The 19,467-nt window shown below is 32.7% G+C and overlaps 1 protein-coding gene across 1 annotated transcript in view; it reads right to left on the minus strand.

Moving 5' to 3' along the window:
• Psme4 (proteasome activator subunit 4) overlaps positions 1-19,467 on the minus strand; it is a 97,680-nt gene that overhangs the window by 52,753 nt on the left and 25,460 nt on the right. Inside the window, exons 4-17 of the mRNA XM_076833980.2 lie at positions 16,078-16,122; positions 13,856-14,005; positions 13,226-13,289; positions 12,430-12,504; positions 11,102-11,224; positions 8,999-9,091; positions 8,073-8,338; positions 5,415-5,601; positions 4,352-4,441; positions 3,501-3,565; positions 3,139-3,289; positions 1,008-1,106; positions 726-795; positions 204-271 (exon numbers count right to left, since the gene is read on the minus strand). Of these exons, the coding sequence (XP_076690095.1) occupies positions 204-271; positions 726-795; positions 1,008-1,106; positions 3,139-3,289; positions 3,501-3,565; positions 4,352-4,441; positions 5,415-5,601; positions 8,073-8,338; positions 8,999-9,091; positions 11,102-11,224; positions 12,430-12,504; positions 13,226-13,289; positions 13,856-14,005; positions 16,078-16,122 (1,546 nt within the window). The remainder of the gene's footprint in view (positions 1-203; positions 272-725; positions 796-1,007; positions 1,107-3,138; positions 3,290-3,500; positions 3,566-4,351; positions 4,442-5,414; positions 5,602-8,072; positions 8,339-8,998; positions 9,092-11,101; positions 11,225-12,429; positions 12,505-13,225; positions 13,290-13,855; positions 14,006-16,077; positions 16,123-19,467) is intronic.

Consider the following 19,467-nt stretch of genomic DNA (forward strand, 5'->3'; position numbering starts at 1 on the left):
AATCAATAAAAAATCAAATAGGTTTTTTATTAGTACTACTGCAATAGTAATAAAAAATGTACACTTCTTTGATAAAAGGAGAGTTCTGACTTTTTCAAGTTATATCAAGAAACTTCAAACTTTTGGCTTTCCACATTTTAAAACCAATTTGTCAGAAAGGGCTTAAAAGCATGTTAATATGTTCTTCCAAAAACTTACAATACCTCTGATAAAAGTTGAAGATTCCATAGTAACTCCTTATCTAGCTCTTCTTCATTCAACACATCATCATCTAAAATAGCAAAATACTATCAGATGAAAAAAATATGCATATGACTAAATAATTTTAAAATATTTCAATTAGCCAGTGCAGTAGCACACATTTTATAATCCCAGTGACTTCAAAGGCTGATGAAGGAAGATCTCAAGTTTGAGGCCTGCCATAGCAACTTAGGAGGTAGAAAATAAACTTGAGTACACATACCAAACAAGAATTCTGCCTCTCTCTCTCTCAAAGAATAAGTGATACTTTAACAAAGTAATAAATATTAATTAAATAGAGTACAACTTCTAAGCTACCTGCCAACAAGGATGAGTCATTTTGGGGGAGGCAATTCCTTCCCCAAAATAAAGAAAGTAAAATGCTGCAGAGGTTCAAGGAATATATTTTCATTAACAGAGTTCTAAAACTGAAGAAAAAAATATATCTGGACTTGTAAAGACAGAATATTAATTTTATGACTTACTCATTGTAAGTTGAGTTATAACACTACAGCAGTGGGGAACAAATAGCTTCAAAGCTTCTTCTGGGCAGCACTGAAAACATATTTACAAAAATAACTTTTATGAAAGGCAAACATTTAACAGTCACAAAATATACACTAGCATTGTTTTTAGTGGCAAAGGGGGGCTGTAAGCAGCTACTGACACACTATGTATTTTCAATACAAGCACTTCTGAAATAATTAACCACACAAACTTATTAGTTGTTGAGACATTAATTCATTAGTTCAAAAAACTAAACTCACCTTTACAGCAGCACGGCACATGTCTGCCACCATGCGGCCTGCCACTCTTGTTTCAAATATATGTGAAATAGAAAAATTAAAAACCTTCTGAAGGGCCACCTGTTAAGATATATTAAAAAAATGAAAATGCCTAATCATCACTTTTAAGAAAATTAAACATCTTATGGAATATAAAAGAAAATGATAAATATACTACACTAAAAATAACAAGTAAGCAAGTAGCCATCTGATTTTATACAATTTGCTTAATAATGTTACATTCAGGTCTAAGAACAATCTGTGAAGACAATCCTAACTTGAACAAAACATTTAAGGAATAAGATTTTACTTGCTATAAAAACCCTATGAACAAAACAGTAGCTAATAGAAGCAAATGCTGTTTAATTACCACGGTTAACCCAAAAAGTGGAAATTTCTGAAGTATGTTAACACTTAAAATCTGTCCTTCTAACAACTATAAAACTACCCCTGCTTTAAAAAGATTTGAAGCTGCCTGTTTAATTTTATAATCATGTCACAGAATTTGTACTTGTTGGCTAAATGAAGAAATGAGTTCTAAACTTGGATTAACAATGCTGAAAACTATAAACAACTTTTACTCTGTTAAACAAGAGATGATTTATGTTCATTTCTTTATACTAACATAATCTTAGTAATTATCATGCAGTTGGATGGCAGTTTGGCTCTGAGCCAGGATGAACATGTTAAACAGTGATAATCTCAGAGGAAAAAATAAAAGAGGTACAAATAAAGACCATTTTTAAAATTATTTATTTATTTAAGTTATTGGTGGGCCTTTATTTAATTTATTTATATGTGCTGAGAATCGAACTCACTGCCTCACACATGCCAGGCAAGCACACTACCTCTGAGCCATAACCCCAGCCCCATAAAGAGTATTCTTAAAGGCCACACTGTAAAAATTTAGGTATCAACCAGTATCAAATATCAAATGCCTTATGGGGACAACTGTTTCTAATTTGCCAAAATTTACTCAAAGGCCAGGTCGTACCCTTAGATCTCAGCAGCCTGGGAGGCTGAGGCAGGAGGATCTCAAATTCAAAGCCAGGCTCAGCAACTTAGCGAGGTTCTGAGCAACTCAGTGAGACCCTGTTTCTAAATAAAATACAAAATAGGGCTGGGTATGTGATGCAGTGGTCGAGTGCCCTGAGTTCAATCCCCAGTTACCACCACCTGCCATTTATTCAAAGGATATGATTTCTATCATGTGATGGCATAAATAATTCCCAAAACTCCTCTCCTAATTATATTTAAATGTAAATTTTTACAAAATAGTCATTTCTCATTATTCATGGTAGTTATGTTCTGTAAAGTTGCTGGGAATGCTTCTAAGATAAATATAGCATTAGGTTGTTGTGAGCCTCTGGTCACAACATTTTTTTCAAGTGATCAGTACATAAACCTGTTTTAGGTGTGTATCTGTTTACGGACACTCATTTAATACTTATTTTTGATTCATTAACATTGAACGCACAGTTAACAACTGTAAAACTCATGCCTGTTTTTTTCCCATTAAGCACAGCACAACTCTTAGGCTTAGGAATACTAGACCTTAGTTAAGCATTACATTCTTGGGAACCATTTTTAACACCCCACCACCCCCACCATGCTGGGGATTGAACCCAGGGGCACTGTACTACTGATCTGTATCCCTGGCCCTTTTTACTTTTTGAGACAAGGTCTCGCTAAGTTGCTGAGATTACAGGGGTATGCCACCATACCTGGCCATTTTAACATTTTAAAATAGCAAAATCACTAATGAAAATGCAAACCAATATGGCATTAAAAAGTTTAAAGGACACATAAATGTTAGAAGAATGGAAAAAGAATGTGAAGTGTGGCCTTGTTCAACCTTAGGCCAGGACCCTGTATGAGTTAATTCAAATTTTTTGTCATTTTACACAAGTTCTCACAAAAGCATTGATTTGGGGGTCACAAAGTTAAGCAAGTGGGAAGATTTGCAAATTGAAAATTTGTGAATATCAAGGACCAACTGTATAGGTTTTTTAAACCTTAGTATAGAAAGGGATCTGGCATGGTATATACACTTAAAGTAACTGACACTCAATTCTAAAACATCAAATAAAACTAAAAGGAATAATCTTCTTACCATAAATATTTCTTTGGAACATTGTGTCAGGATTGTGCTAAACGTAGAAGACAGACCTAATTCAACCAAACTCTCCAAGTGAGTCATTTTCTCAGTTTCGGTCTCTTCTCTTGTTTGCTCCAATGTACTACTTTCTATAAGTCCAAAGCATCTAAATAATCCATACAAAATATAATTTTAGCAACTAAAACCTGGTTTAACATTTGATGATAATTAGATAAGCTTCTTCTTCTTTTTTTTTTTTTTACAAATTAAATATCTATCACTTTTCAAGTGATAGGGAGAAATTTCTGTCTAGGGTAGAACAGCCATTTTCCAAATATCAAAAGAAAGACAAGCCTAGGCTACTAGCTGGTGCTCACCTGTCCATAAACTGCAAGACGAAATCTTCAAATTCAGCTGTGGCGGAACACAGTTCTCGTTCCACCTGTAACACCCAAATGTGGAGATTACAAATAGCCTTTGATTTTTTTTTTCTCTGAACTAACAAAACCAAATTATGGCCTAAAACAGATTTAACACTCAATTATTGTGTTGGATACTATGAGAAACAATACCATAATCACACATCAATTTAGAACAACTCAATCCACTACTTTCTAGGAACCAAACAAAAGGTAATTAACACATTTTACAAGGGTCAAAAACAACATAAGGGCTGGGATTGTGGCTCAGCGGTAGAGTGCTCACTTAGTACACACAAGGCCCTGGGTTTGACCCTTGGCACCACATAAAACTAAATGAAATAAAGGAACTGTCTTCAACTACGACTAAAAAATAAATATTAAAAAAAGAAAAAGTAGTCAACTTTATTACCAATTAGAGTTAAAACTGCTAGTATACAAAGAATGGTGACTCACTACTTGATATCCAAGTGAAGCAAATCAAGTATTAACATGATTATAATACAGAAAATAGTTGTGAAAAAAACTACCATAACCCTCCCTGCAAAGTCTCTTTTCATTAGATGCCAATACTGGGAGAGTTTATTCCTAGGTTGATAGAAAAAACTTTGACCCACTTCCTATGGTAGGTGCTACACAGACTATCTTACCCAGTGATAGTTTGGCATTTTATTTATACCATTCTAGTAAATGAAACTTTTGTACAGTTATCCAAGTTTGTTTTAAAACTATCTAATATACATTAAGAACACACATGCTTTAAGAATTAGAAATGAATTTAATCATTTTTAACCAGACAGCATCCTTACTTCTGTTAGGTCATCCCTTTCCTGCAGTACAGATGAACAATCTACTAAAGGCACCAGAGTAGAAAATGTTGCTATAAACTGGAATGTGATCTGTGGGAAGATGCAAAGAATTTTCAACATTAATCATATAATTTTATTTCAATTCAAGCATACCATAAGCTAAACAGCTCCCCTCTCCAAAATTATCTTGAGGGAAATCCCGCAACAATCTTTCTGAATATTTTTCCCTTAGAATTTCACATTTTTAAGTACCCAAAACTTAACTGGCTGTCACTTCAATAATGAAGTTATACTAAATTTATTTTCCATATAGTTACTTATTAGGTTTAGGCACAAAGTTCTCCAATCTTTTGTTACTGAAAAGTTGTTTAGTTTTCCACCTCAAGTATAATACTATTTTAACTAAGGGTAAAAATAAAATGCTCATGCAGAACCTAGAAAACCAGAAAGGGAAAATGAGAAAAATGATACTAGCTGTATATAAGCAGAAGTTGGCATTTTTCTTCACATTCCCTTTATGCTCATAGATGAAGGAAAAGGTAAATGATCAAAACATGGGGTAGTTTTAAAAATATCTGTTTAAGGAAAAATAGTAAATACCTAATGAGCTTTAAAACACCATTATAATCACCACAAAAGTGGGAACTTAATAGAATAAGTTATTCTTTATATACGTGTATTTGGCCAAAATACATTCTGTCATATATAACTAAAAATTTTTTTAAAAAATCATATGATCATGGCTGGGGATGGATGCAATTCCCAGCACCACAAAAACAACAACCCAACAAAGAAACAAACAAACAAAAAAAACCCAAACCCCCCAAAAAAAACCCTCTTACTGTCATTAAATATATACAGGCAAATTACATAACAAAGGAAGGTATAAGCTACAACAATTTCTCATAAATCTAAACTTAGGCACCAACATATGTAATGCTGTTATCATTAACAGATTTTATGATGAATGGTGTTATAAAGAACTTCAGATTTTAAATTCAAGATGTTCTTTTACAAAATATAAACACAGAATCAAAAAAAAAAAAATCATCAATATGCTCACCATGCATTTACTAAAGTCATTTGGATCCACCCCAGGCAATGCTCTCATTAACAGAGGTAGCATATGTGTTGGACCTTCAGGAAACCATCTGCCCCCTGATACCAAACTTCGGGCTACTCCAATTACACAACTTAAAGTAGCTGTGAGCTGGTGAGGTTCTGTTAATGTCTCTAATGCAGGATATGTTCTACAGTTTGAAAACAGAATTTTATAACATTAAATATACTAAATTCATATACTGCATTGTGATGTAAAAAATAAATCAACAGAGTATCTGGAGTGAAAATTTGCAGTCAATGTTAATAGAATCACACATATAAAGGAAAAGTACATGCACAAAAAAGTATAGACTGATACATCTTTTTCCATTCCCCTATTATTGTCAACTCTATCCATGCAAATTCTACATGAAGAAGAGCATAAACTAATGAACTTGAGTTATTTTATCCACCTTAATCCACATTATACTAACCTAATGGTTCAATTAAGAATAATAAATTAGAAACTGAGTATAGTGGGACACGCTTATAATTCAAGCGGCTCAGGAGGTTGAGGCAACTTAGCAAGGTCCTAAGTAACTCAGTTGAGACCCTGTCTTTAAATAAAATACAAAAAAGGGCTGGGGATGTGGCTCAGTGGTTGAGTGCCCCTGGATTCACTCCAGTACCTAATAATAATAATAATAAATTAAAATACAGGAATAAGGTACAAATACCCACTCATCACTTTTATAGGAAATACAATCTCACTGAAATGTAACCTGCTCTTTTTAAAAAAGGCTTAAAATCACAAATCAGTTATACAAAACATGATAATATTCCTGGCACTAGAGAGAGAGAGAGAACTGTGGGGAATAAGACAAAGACAAATGTGAATAACAAGGTAACTAATGAATTGACAACAAAGATTTAATTAAAAAAAAGAAAAAAGAAAAATGTGATGTTTCGTCACGAAGTATTTAAAAGCTAACAATATCAATCTATTTTAAGAGGGCAAGGGTATCCAAAATATAGTTATTTTAAATTCCACTTATATGGGAAATTTCATTATGTATTATGTGGAGAAAGGAAGGAAATTTATAACTAAGACTTTTAAAAAAAAAAAAAACCTATGTCCTATTGTAAAAAATGAAGGAAGCACATTACACTGAAAAATCTTTCGAAATGCAAAACTCTAAAGTGTACACTACCATGTGGGGCTTACAGCTTTATTTTAAGTTCTGCATTTATAAAAGGAAAAAAACCTAAAAATAAGTCATGTCATAACACAGCACAAAATTACAGTTCAAAGTCTCAAAAAAATGACATTTTGGCTAAGCCCACACAATATTGCTCAATATATTAAATTTATCCAAACATTGAGAACTAAAGAAGAAAGATGTGACCAATGTACACAATTTTGTTTACCCCTGAGTTCAAACCTGGGTACCAAAAAAAAAAGGAAAAGTAAAAAACACTGAAATCCTCCTCCAAAATTTCAGCTATGAAAATAGCTGAAGTCCCTCCTCCCTAGGGAACATCAACGAACCTACCATAACTATTAGCTTCTATTACCCAGTAGAGATCAAGGAGCAAAGGACACTGTGAACTGAAGATAGGGGAAATTGTCTACCTTCTCTATACCATTTACTAATTATCTCTATGAGTTCAAGAGTTTCATTGTTCCAAGACATGTACACCAAGTGAGTGGTACAGTGTTTGCCTAGAATGTATTTGGGTGGGGGCTCTCAGTTACACCCCCATCACTTCCAAAGAAATGAGGCTTAGAAAGTAAGGTACAACCTAACTTGAATATTCATTGTAATGAAAACAGGGTGAAACTGCATCATAAAGCAACTGAAATGTATAGGTAATGGAGCCACATTTTGGTAAATAGTTTGTTCCTCCACAAGTAACTGTGACCATATTACACATCCTGACTCAACAGTAGGTTCAAATAGACTGTGGTCTGGATTCCTTCACTAAGGACCCCTACATAAATTCTTATGAAATTCAATTGTAAATCACTCTGGGATCCAAAAACTACCATGTTTCCTTTTACCTTTCAAAGACATTTTAGAGAAAAACAGTAAGGTTCAAGTTCAGATAGCAGAAAAAGACAACGCTTAATAGAAAGCTGAAGTAATAATTTCTTGGACACTCAAAAAACAAAATCTCCTTCTTAGGATACACTATTCCTAGATTATGAGAGTAACTAGGCAATTAGAGAGCTACTTTAAATACTGTTTTAACACACAAAATAAAACAAATGCAATCAAATTTATACTGTAAATACAATACACCAAAGATTATACAGTACATAAAAATAATTAAGATAATGAAATTTTCCTGTTATCACTGATTCACTGCCACATTCTCACATTCTCAATACTTAGTGACACATTTTGAAGGGAAAAAATAGATCTAAATTTATGAAAAAAAAAACTGGTAACTATCCTATGCAGGTATCCAAAATACTTACACTATTCCTTTCCCTTTCATTTTTTTCTCCCTAATAAACCTTTATCAAGTTATGAATCATGTTAAAACCTCGTTTCTCCTCTAAAAATAGATAAAAGCCCTGAAAATGGAAAACAGATTCCACAGAAAGGAAAAGGAACAGATAACAAGAGTAACTTAGCTATAGTTGAACCTTCCACTAAACAAGTATAGCACTTACCTTTCAAGCACAGGGGGTATTACTAACTCAGGTCTCATGAGTGCAAGATTCTGCAGAGCCTGGGCTGCTTCTAGACTACCAGTTTTGCTAAACATAGCCAAAAGAACAGGCTGAATAATGCATTGTACAAAGTCTGTAACATCTTGATCAGTAAGCTTATGGCTATCAGGCACAGGAGTTAACCAAGAGGGCTTCTTGTATCTTTCACGATGCAATCTTCTAACAACACTGTTTGGCAATCGCTGAAGTAGTTTCATTAACTTGTTCTGGGAACAAAGAAACAAAAAGTTCTAGGTAGTTGCAACTTTCTCTTGTAGATATTTATGGCTCTTTTCTATCCACTCAAGAAAGGATTTTTGAAATAACAGCTCTAAATACAAAGATTATTGCAAAACTGTATAGAATTAAACACTATCAATTAAATATTGAGAACAATTAATAAAAAATGAGTTTTGCCAAGCATGGTGGTGCATGCCTGTTATCCCAGTGACTCAGCGGATAGGAAGTTTGAGGCCAGTCTCAGCATTCAGCAAGAACCTCAGTAATTTTAGCGAGATCCTGTCTCAAAATAAAAATAAAAAGGTCCCTTGCTCAATTCTCAAGTACCAAATAAATAAAATAAAAATGAATTTCAAATTCTAGTTTTAAGAATTTCTAGCAACACATAAATTTTCTGTTGCATAAAAAGTCATTTTGAGGAAGTAAAAAAGAAAAAAAAATCTGCTGACATGATAAAATAGAAAAGATGATCCTATGGCATTTTTGTTATTGTCTTTTGCAAAATACTGCAGTTTCTCATCAGTAACCCATAGCAGTATGTCTTATTTCTGTATGTTCTATGAAAGTAATAACTTACTAGGCAACAGTTAAGTATGACCATATTTTTAAATTTTTTAAATACTATAGACCAAATTGAACATACTCACCAGCCAGCGCCCATTATTTGAAGGATGGTAAAAAGACGTGATGCTGTTAAACAAACCAGCTAAGTGTTTTTGCACTAGCTTACTTGGTCCACCCTATTCAAATAAAAGAATAAAAATGTCAATATCTCCATTACACTGCAAAAAAAGGAGACAGGGTCAACAGGCCCAGGCCTATATATACAAATCTATAATGTGGTTCACCTCATATTGATGACAAAAATCAATTCTACCTCTAAGTAAGGGTCAAAACAATTCCCCAATGAATCGCATGCAAAGCAATTTAAAACATTCTACTAAAAATAAAAGCAACTAAATTAAACACTTGGGGGGGAAGTGTATTTTTCAACTTAATAGTATATTTTAGAGTTCTGAAGTAAAATATCATGCATACTAAAATTTATTACTAAGATCATTATCCAAAAATAACTAATGATGGCTAATATGAAGCACATAAGGCATTTCTTAAATGAATCATTAAATGAATTCCTCATCCTTTGGAATGGTAAGGGATGCTTTACATAAATGTAGTTATATATTTTATGGTTACTTCCAAAGGTTTAAAATGTCCAAATTTGTTATACTGGGCCCTATTTTTTACTCAAATAAGAAAATTATTTTTATTTTTCAATCTATTACTAAAACAAACACAAAAAAATTAATCAAACAACATAACTTGGAAGGAAAATGAGGGGAAAAAAGATAGCTTTCTTCTATCAAGTTGATAGAGAACTACAATTTGAACTTAAAATCTTTGTCTTGTGGTGATCTTTCAAGACACAGCACAAAAGTAAACTAAAATGTCAAATTATATTAGGAACATGACTAGCTGCTAAATGAAATCCATGTTCATGCTTCTAAATCCAGTATCTAGAATAGGCCAGAGACCATAATAATTTTATAGCAAAATGCAAAAATCTTCAAACTTCTGGCAATAATTAGCATTATAGATTTTATTGTTGGGGCTGTTTTTCCAATAATGGGAACTGAACCCAGGTAAGCCAGCACTCTACCACCAAGCTACATCCTCAGACCCCTTTGAAAATTTATTTTGAGATAGGTCTTGCTATTGTTGCTCAAGCTGGTCTCAAACAATTTTTCTGCCTCAGTCTCCCTAGCAGCTGGGATGATAGGAATGTGTCACCATGACCAGTTTCATTTTTTTTAATTTTCTTTTTACATTTAACACAAAATGTAGCCACCAATGAGAACTGTGTGGGAAGGCAGAGCAAAATGAACTCAAGGCTTACATTAATCACCATCTAGTTATGTGGCTCCCAAAAAGTGAGTTTCACCTTATTGCCTATATAAGATAGTAAGCAAACATGAAGTTGTTGTATTCATCTCTTACTGAATGTTAGGAAAATGGGATTTCCCCTCTTAACAATAAAATAGTAAGAACAATGGGGAGCTTGGATTTCTTGCTATAAGCTTGTAACAATCACTTGGTCTTTTCCACAAAAATGATGTCAAACAGAACAATTCAAGGAGAGAGCTCTAGAAGCAATATATCAACCTTAAGTCAGAAAATCATAGTTGTTCTAAAACTGCATTCCTGAGATGACACCAAAATCTAAACTTATGACATATTTTTTATTTTCTTCAATGATGACAATAAATTCATCCTTCATACTTTTCCCTTCACTAAGATAATTGCAAAATTTTGTTTTCAATAATAATTTATGTGAATATTAACAATGAAAGAATAATGGGATTTCTGGTCAGTTCTGAGTTATAATCCTATCTTAGGAGAGTGTCTTATCTGAGTCTGGTTCCACATCTGTAAAAAATGTTTGACATTTTGAATTCCTCATAAACTTTTCATCCTATTTGTAAGATACATTGGTTAAGAAGATTTACAAATGGTAGATTATGACTACATTCTAGATCCGATATACATGAACATCATCAGAAATGAACAACATAAGAAAATATCCAAGAATCTTAGCAAGCCCCAGGCCCTGGGTTCAATCCTCAGAACATGAAAACAAGCAAGCAAGAAACAATATATCCAAGATTCAAGTGACCAACCAAACCACAAACATGGACTTCAATTTTTTGTATGGGTAAGGCAAAATAGAGATGACAAATTTATTTATTACAAACCATCATGGCAGTGATCCATATCACAGCATGGCCTATATCATAAGCATTTGTTAAAAATCTTGGAACTAACACTTGACTGCTTCCCACTGGGAGGTTCAAACTTCTCAAAATTCTTGTAAATATCTTTAAAAAAAAAAAAAAAAAAGATTTTTTTTAAAGGATAAGAATTAAGAATAAATACTTACAGGTATCAAAATTAATTTCTTAAATAGCTTAGTGCTATACATTAGTGATATTGAGTATACTCTCATCTCATCTTGGAGGTTTTTAAGCAACATTATAATTGTTTAGTCATTTGCTTTAATTTTAAAAAACAATACATAAATATTAATAGATACACCATATGACATAGGTCACAGGCACAAGGATAATAATCAGCTGTATCCATGTCCCCCAAAATTAATGAGATTTATAGTTCAACATAAAAAGGCAAAACAATATGTGGTTAGACATGAAAATTTTTTACCCACCTGCCTCTCTCTACACATACACAAATTATCATTCCTATGCTCCTGTTCCATGCCCAGGATGCACAACAACACCAACTAAAATTTAAGTATCTCTAGCCAATTACTTTTCTATTTCAAAATTTTAATGCTGGCTTCATTTTTCCCTTAAGTATTTGTATTTTAATCAGTCACATAATAATTTCATTGTAATGCAATTAAATTTATGTTTTAAATCTATATCTTCTTTGATAGATGCCCAAAGATGGGGGGGAAGTACTTCTCCTTTCAATTAGTTTTAATAGCCAATGGCAAGAGAAAGAACAAACCAAGGCAACCAGAGCCTTTCTCTTACTTCCAGTCCTGTTCTAACATCAGTATATACATCAAAAACACCTGGATGTCCTATCTCTAGTCCTACTAATGTTCCAGAAGTGATTCTACAGGTGAAATATCAAAGATGCAATATTAAGAAACACCTGAACCTAGAGACACTCTACCTTAGTTTACTATAGAAAAATACATATTGTGATTTAAAAAGTGTGTAACCCCTTAATAGTAGTAATCAAATATAATGCCCAAAATTTGCTTTCAAAGGTATGAATCCATGACACCCTTAATATACTTAGTACTTCTATACTCACTCTGAAACTTATAGTTCATGTCCTTATAGGAAAGACAAAAATCATGTACTCTTGATACCCTGATGTTTCAGTTGCTTACTGAAAAGATTGGCTCATCTCTATTTTTACTAAGACCCAAAAAAAAAAAAAAAAAAAAATTATGTGGCACTGGGCATTAGTATACAAAAAACACTTCTCCTTTACAACACAAAGTTGATTGTCAGTGCTGTTGTATATATGTTAAAATGTTTTTAATTACCTTTGGTACATATGGATCCCAATCTATGTACCCTATATTATCTGTAGCCAATCGAGCAAAGAGATTTACCAGTTGCTGAAAATAAACAAAACAAAACAAAGTTAAGGAGAGTATTTCTTGCTGCTTTAAAATATCATAGTCCTGCCCCCTTAATCATTTGTTCTTACTAGCAGTCATTAGCACAATTTGACAGATTTTTTTTTAAATATCCAAATTTAAGTTCTGATTTATGTCACTCATTTTGCATCTAAGATGCTTCTAAAAAGAAATGACAAAACATCATCAACAATACAAAACAGAAAAGGAAATTTTAATCCAATAAAATGTTTTTTAAAAAAATCCATCATGTGGGCTGGGGATGTGGCCCGGGTTCGATCCTCAGCACCACATACAGACAAAGATGTTGTGTCCGCCAAATACTAAAAAATAAATATTGAAAAAATTCTCTCTTCCTCTCTCTCCTCACTCTTTCTTTAAAAAGTAAAATAAATAAATAAATAAATAAATAAAGGCTGGCTCCTCAACTTAAAAAAAAAATCCATCATGTGTCCAACACTATCTAGTGTAGGTTACAAAGAAAATATTTTTTTATACTTTATGCACTTTGTAATATATGCTCATACTCCTAAATATTGATAAGTAGATGTCTACTTTTATTAGAAAAATAGTAAATAAAATGAAAAAGAATTGATCATAACATTGCTAACGGCAATTCTAACAAACTGAAGTTACTTGTCAAGTGATCTATTTATCTCCAAACAAAAACATAATAAAACAAGAAAAACAGGATACTCACCCCCTCCCACTGTGGGAGATTTTGCACTGAAACCCAAAGGCCAATTAATTCATCAAACCAAAGTCTGAAGAAGAAAAATGTTGTTATGAATAGCAAGTGATTATAGAAAGTGGTTCAAAGCCAGGTATCCATTGTATTTTTTAAATCTATTATTCTTACTGATAACTACACAACCTAGAAAAAATAATACTGAAAGTTACAAACTTAACAAAATAATGGAATATTTCTTGTCTGAATATTCCCTTCCTAATTTATGCTATAAAATGTGATCTCATCTATTAAAACATCTGTTGTACTGTTAAATTATTACTGTCAACTCCTAATAGCTGTTTCCAATTTTCTTTCTCTCCCCTGACTCTGTCCATTAATGTCTTCCTGTTACTATTTGTTCTTACTATTTTCTTTTCCTTTCTTTCTTAATTTCCTAAAGCCCTTGTTTTTATTTGTCTTGTCACACAGCCTTATTTTCTCTTCATTTACAATCTTCTTTTCAACTCTTTTAGCCTTCACACACTTCTATAATAAACATAATGGATGAGTTTACAAATTTAAACTTACTGCTTTACTGGGTTGTTCATATGTGTATTTCCTGCTATGTTACTGAATTTGTTAATATACGTATATACTTACTTAAAACCTTTATGATGAAGTTCTGGAGGAAGGGAGGTAGGAAGAAATATTTCAAAATAAGTGATGGCCTTTTGCATCGTTACATCAAAAGGACACATTAAAGGCCGCCATTCCTCTAGCATTTCTGCTGTTGCATCTGCTGGAAAATACCTAAAAAAAAGAAAGTTTTCATGTGTCTGATCATTGGCTAAAAACTCTACAACATCAATACATGACTGACCAAAAACGGGAAGGAAGAGATGAGATGTTTAGCTCAGATGTAGAGCACTTGGGTTCAATCTCTAGCACCACAAAAAGGAAGGTTGTGGATTTTATAAAGTATATCACATACCACAAATGTCAAGATAGCCCACAAATAACACACATTTTTACTAAAAATAAAATATATATCCTAATACACCTGGGATAAAATAAATTCTCTTTTGTCAAAAAAATCTTTAAAAAACTTCTGTGAAGTTGGTAAAATTAGATTAAAAACCCTTCAATCACCCACAAAATTATGTACTAGTAATTTTAAGAAAGTCTTATATGAGCCCATTCTACATAAGAAATGGAAATCAGTAAGTGAGTAAAACTGGCATCAGTCCAGAGGTGTCTGGGACCCTTTGTTATTCTTGTTTATTTGTTTGATACTGGAAATTGAACAAAGGGATGCTTTACCTCTGAGCTACATCTTTAGCCTTTTATCTTATTTTTATTTTGAGACAGGGTTCCACTAAGTTGCTGAAGCTAGCCTCTAACTTCTGATCCTTCTGCCTCAGCCTCCTGAGTCACCGGTATTACTACATGTGTGGGCTACCACATCTGGACTCTTGACCCCTTTTGGATGAATCTCTGGACACTTTTTACCCTCATGGAACTACTAAGTCCTTCTGTGTACCAGAAGACTGAACTAAGAATCTGGTACTAAAGATTCTAATATTCTGCAATTATGTGACATGGCCAGAAGCATCCTGGGGCAGTTATGTAACAAAATTAAACTCTCAAGTGTGCATATACGTACAATATTAAGGTAAATGGCTAAAGATGACACATGTATAGTTGCCCATTCAACTTAAGAGGTTTAAAACAAGAAATAATGTCTGAGAAATATGAATTCTACCCAAGGAAATTGGGAATATCCTGCAGATCTACTTATATTTTTGGCTTACCCAACATACTATGAATCCTGCTATATTTTCCTAAACCTGTGTTAATGTAAATCATACTTCAATCTTTTATGTGAATTACATTTCTAGTAATATTTCTGTTGAGTTCACCAAGCATTATGTGTAATGGGTTAAAACAAAACAAAAAATAAACACTATGTTTCAACTTCAAGAATTTCATACATAAATCTAATAATCCAAAATAAAAAAACTGGGAGTTCTATAAATTACCCAAGAACAAGTATGTACCTTGGTAATAGTTAAGTTTCAGTGAGGAAACATAGGCTAATATGGTAACTGCCTAAAAAACGTCACTGCTCATTGGTGGCTTGTGACTTAGGTTAGATCTTAAGCCTTTTATGAGGGAGACATTACATATGCTGAAAATACATTTGCGCAAGACTAAGTAGTATAACAGGCCAGTGATAAATATCTGCACTACCACTGTATCTATAGCAAGAAAAAAGCCTTAGAATGGCTGGATAAGAAAAATATAGTTCAGGACTGCGGATGTGGCTCAGTGGTAGATTGGTTGCTCAGATGAATGAAGTACTGGGTTCCATCCCTAGCACCACCATCAAAAGAAAACAAGACTATAGATCAAATACCTAAAATTGGACGTGACTTAAATTCTATCCATATTCATTTTTAATCATAATATAGGACATTTATCATAAGAATGTAAGAATTCAGAATTAAATATTCTGAAACAGAACATACTTAGGAAAAAATTAGGCTACATTCTTGTCATAATATTTTAATGTAATATCTAAAGTGCTCATTTTAGAAAATATTCTGATCTGAATAACAAATAATACTTAAGGAAAACCTTTCAAATAAAGATAGCTATATATAATTTACAGTATCCTTTATAATGGGTAACTTAAAATTTTCTAAATTTATAAATAAAACATGAAAAATTCAGTTCAAGAGCTGGGAATGATATGCTACATTAGGTGACTAACATCACAATGTTGGAAACTATTTATACCTTTAATTTTCTCTTCAAAACATACTAAAGTTGGGGGAAGGCCCACAGACACAAGAGGCTTTATAAATTGAGAAGCTACTTACGGTCGGCAGCTTTTCACGAGTGTTTTGAGAACATTTTCTACAGAACTGGAGGAGGAAAAAGCCATTTGATAAATTAGATTGGGCTATTTTAAAGAACATTAATAGTATTTAAGCAATTTCTAAGATATGTTCATATATTCAGCTATTATTTGTTTACATGTAATAACTAACCCTTCTCTTTCTTACAATAGAACTGCAAGGATTAACTACCTAAACTCCTAATCTACTATTTCCTCTGCCCTCATTTTGCTCCTTCTCTGCTATAAAGAAAACATTACACTGGAAAAAGGCCAAATTATTTTCAATCTTTACAAAGTAGGGAGCAATGAGCATACTTATCAACACATGAAGTGTGCTCAGTGACTTGAAACTTCAATTTTTATTATGCTGCATGTACATCAAAATACAAACAGCAGACATACCAAATCCGGTAAGCTTCTATGAGCAACTGTCAGAAATAAATTTTGTAATCAATTAACAAGAGTTCCATAATCCTCCAAGGCACTTTATTGCCAGCAACAATTATCAAAAACAGCAGCCATCTCTTTGACCGGCTACTAGCAAAGTTAGATGAGTAAAATGAAAAGCTGGAACTTATTTTTCAACATTTCAGAACCTCAAGGGAATATCAAAACAAATTAGCATATAAACTTATAATGAACATTTCTGTTTTAATGAAAAGGCCAATGTATACTAGTTTAAATACATGACCAGAGTGGAATATTTTAAATATTAGCTAGAAATATAGTCAAAAGAAGTCACATTGCAAACAAGCCAAACAGGGACAGTAGGTAATTTTGAACTGAAATTTTAAAATAAATGTGATTGCTTATAGGATGGTAGGTATGAGTAAAAATAAAGTTCTCAAATTTCAAACAAACAAATAAAAAAATATGTATATATATGGAGGAAAAAGGTAATGTTCAGGCAGTGTTTCCATCTAACAGTCTCATTAACCTTCTTTGAATTCCCTAGTCCAAAGGTTTAACTTCTCTGAAAGCTAAAGAACTAAACTGCAAAGAAACTAGTTTCAAGGAATAACAGACTCAGCATGCATAACCAATATTATACTACCAATACAGAAAACTATAATCTCTTTATTTGGGAGCAATAAGAATCATTTTAATTTTAAAACTACTCAGAAAAATTAAATGAAGAAGAAACCAGGAGATAATCATGAGTTGACTTCTAAATTAAACAGAGAGCCACATGACCAGAAAGCCATCATGAAGCACTTTTTCTGATCAACAGAGAGCTAGGCTCTCTACTTTCTTGCAGGGAAAACAAAGCAAAACCAAATAAAACAACAAGAAAAAAAAAATCTAAGCAAGTCAGAAACACAGTTTAGAAAAAAATCTAAGTTTGCCAGGTTAAAAAATGGGCAAACTTCTCTCAACTGCACTTAAAGCTCCCTGAAGACCACGGCTCTGATTTTTACTTCAAACGTTTCCAAGGTGCTTATAACAAGCCTGTCTGTTCATATATTTATACACATTTATACTTATCCATTTATTTACAATATTCAATAAATAAATTCTATCAGGACAACAAATAGCACAGATCTTGGGTCTTCTTTTAGTTTAGATTGAAGAACAATTTAGGAACAAATTTTAGAATAAACAGGCAAGGTTTGAAGAGCCATCTATAGTTCCAAACTAAATAATAGGCCAATTTAAATGCGGATTTTGAAAAAATAATTCTAAAATGATAAACTGTCTTTCCAGAGAATTAAGCTGAAGATATACAATTCTACAACTTCCTAATGTTTGTGTTCCCACTAACTTTTTTTAACACTCCTTCTGTGACAACTGGTTTGAGACAGTGTAACCCCAAAAACCTGTTGCTTCTAAGTAACTTCCTACACCAACGAATTTTGACTTAATGTCAAAACTGATTCTAGAAAGCAAGTCATAAAATGCTGCACAGCTACAAGTTTTCACTAGTTAATTAACACTTGGTATCGATACTTCACTTATTATGAGGACTAGGGTTTGTGGGAATGTGATTTAATTCACCTAAATAAGGCTGATTTCAACCCCTTCTTATACATAAGGCCTGTACCATTGGATTTATGCTGTTTATCCAGAAAAGGGTACAATCTCTCTAACCTGTGATATCTGTATAGTGACCTTTTGTGATTCTTGTAATCTCTCAAGATGAAGGGAACAATGTTTCTGTTTAAAAATAAAATAAAAGGTTAAGGCTAGATGCTACTAGACTATATTTCATTAAGTTTTAGAGGGAGTGAATAATCACTACATACTTTGTAATTGTTGGAAATTTATAATACTAAAGTGATTTAGTATTTATAATACTAAAGTGATAACAATTCAGAACACTCTTTTTTTAATCAAAAGGGATCTACAGAGTGACTAAGCTTTGGATGGATTTTCTCATACCCCAATTCATCCTAGAAATGGCATGTTAAGTTGAAAAGAATATCATATAATGGTTCACAGTTTGGGCTTACGTTAGACAGATCTGAATATGAATACAAATTCTTCTACTTCCTAGTAGTACAATATTATACCACAGTTTTTTCATCAATGAGCAACAATACCTACCTCTCATAGAACTTTTACAAAAATTTAATAAGATAATATATAAGTCAGTTATTAAGTGACCCAGAATTAAACACAATAAATGTTAACAATTACTGCTTCACATTTAGCTAAAATAAACTGCATTCTTGATGTCTGTAAGAATTGAAATTTTGTGCTCATTTTGTTTTTACATTGATTCTATCACCTCTGAGTGGCTATTAATTAATGATTTAGGAAATCACATCAAAATGGGAAATTCTTCAAATGCTACTGTATTATTGGGGCAGAAAGTGAGTTCTTATTCCAGTTTCGACCATTGACTGAGTGCATTCTCTCTGGATCGCAATTTCTCCTTACGATAACATTCCTTATGACACACTAATAAATGCTAACTATGTAGCAAAGAAGCGTGAAGACAGTCAATCACCTTAGCCTCCAGTTATTGATGTAGTGAATTTTATATAAATTTGAGTTTTGAGTCTTATCTCCATGGTTTTATTTAACTATCATGACAATATTCACCTCTAAACCAAAGAAATGTATAGTAAATAATAGGAGAATAAACTGAACTGCTCATAGCCAGAAGTACTTGCAGCTTTGTTTAAACTAAAATTTGACCTCAGGCCAGATGTGGTGGTACACACTTGTGATCCCAGCGACTTGGCAAGTTGAGACAGAAGGACTGCAAATTCCAGGCCAGCCTCAGCAACTTAAGAGACCCTCTGTCTCAAAAAAAAATTTAAAAAGGACTGGGAATTAACCCCTGGGTTCAATTCTTAGTACCACACATTAAAAAAGGATTTCAGAATAATGTTTACTTTTTCATAAGTGAAATGGGAAGCTATAT

Source organism: Callospermophilus lateralis, chromosome 14 (assembly GCF_048772815.1).
Source record: "Callospermophilus lateralis isolate mCalLat2 chromosome 14, mCalLat2.hap1, whole genome shotgun sequence".
In the NCBI taxonomy this organism is placed as follows: Eukaryota; Metazoa; Chordata; class Mammalia; order Rodentia; family Sciuridae; genus Callospermophilus; species Callospermophilus lateralis.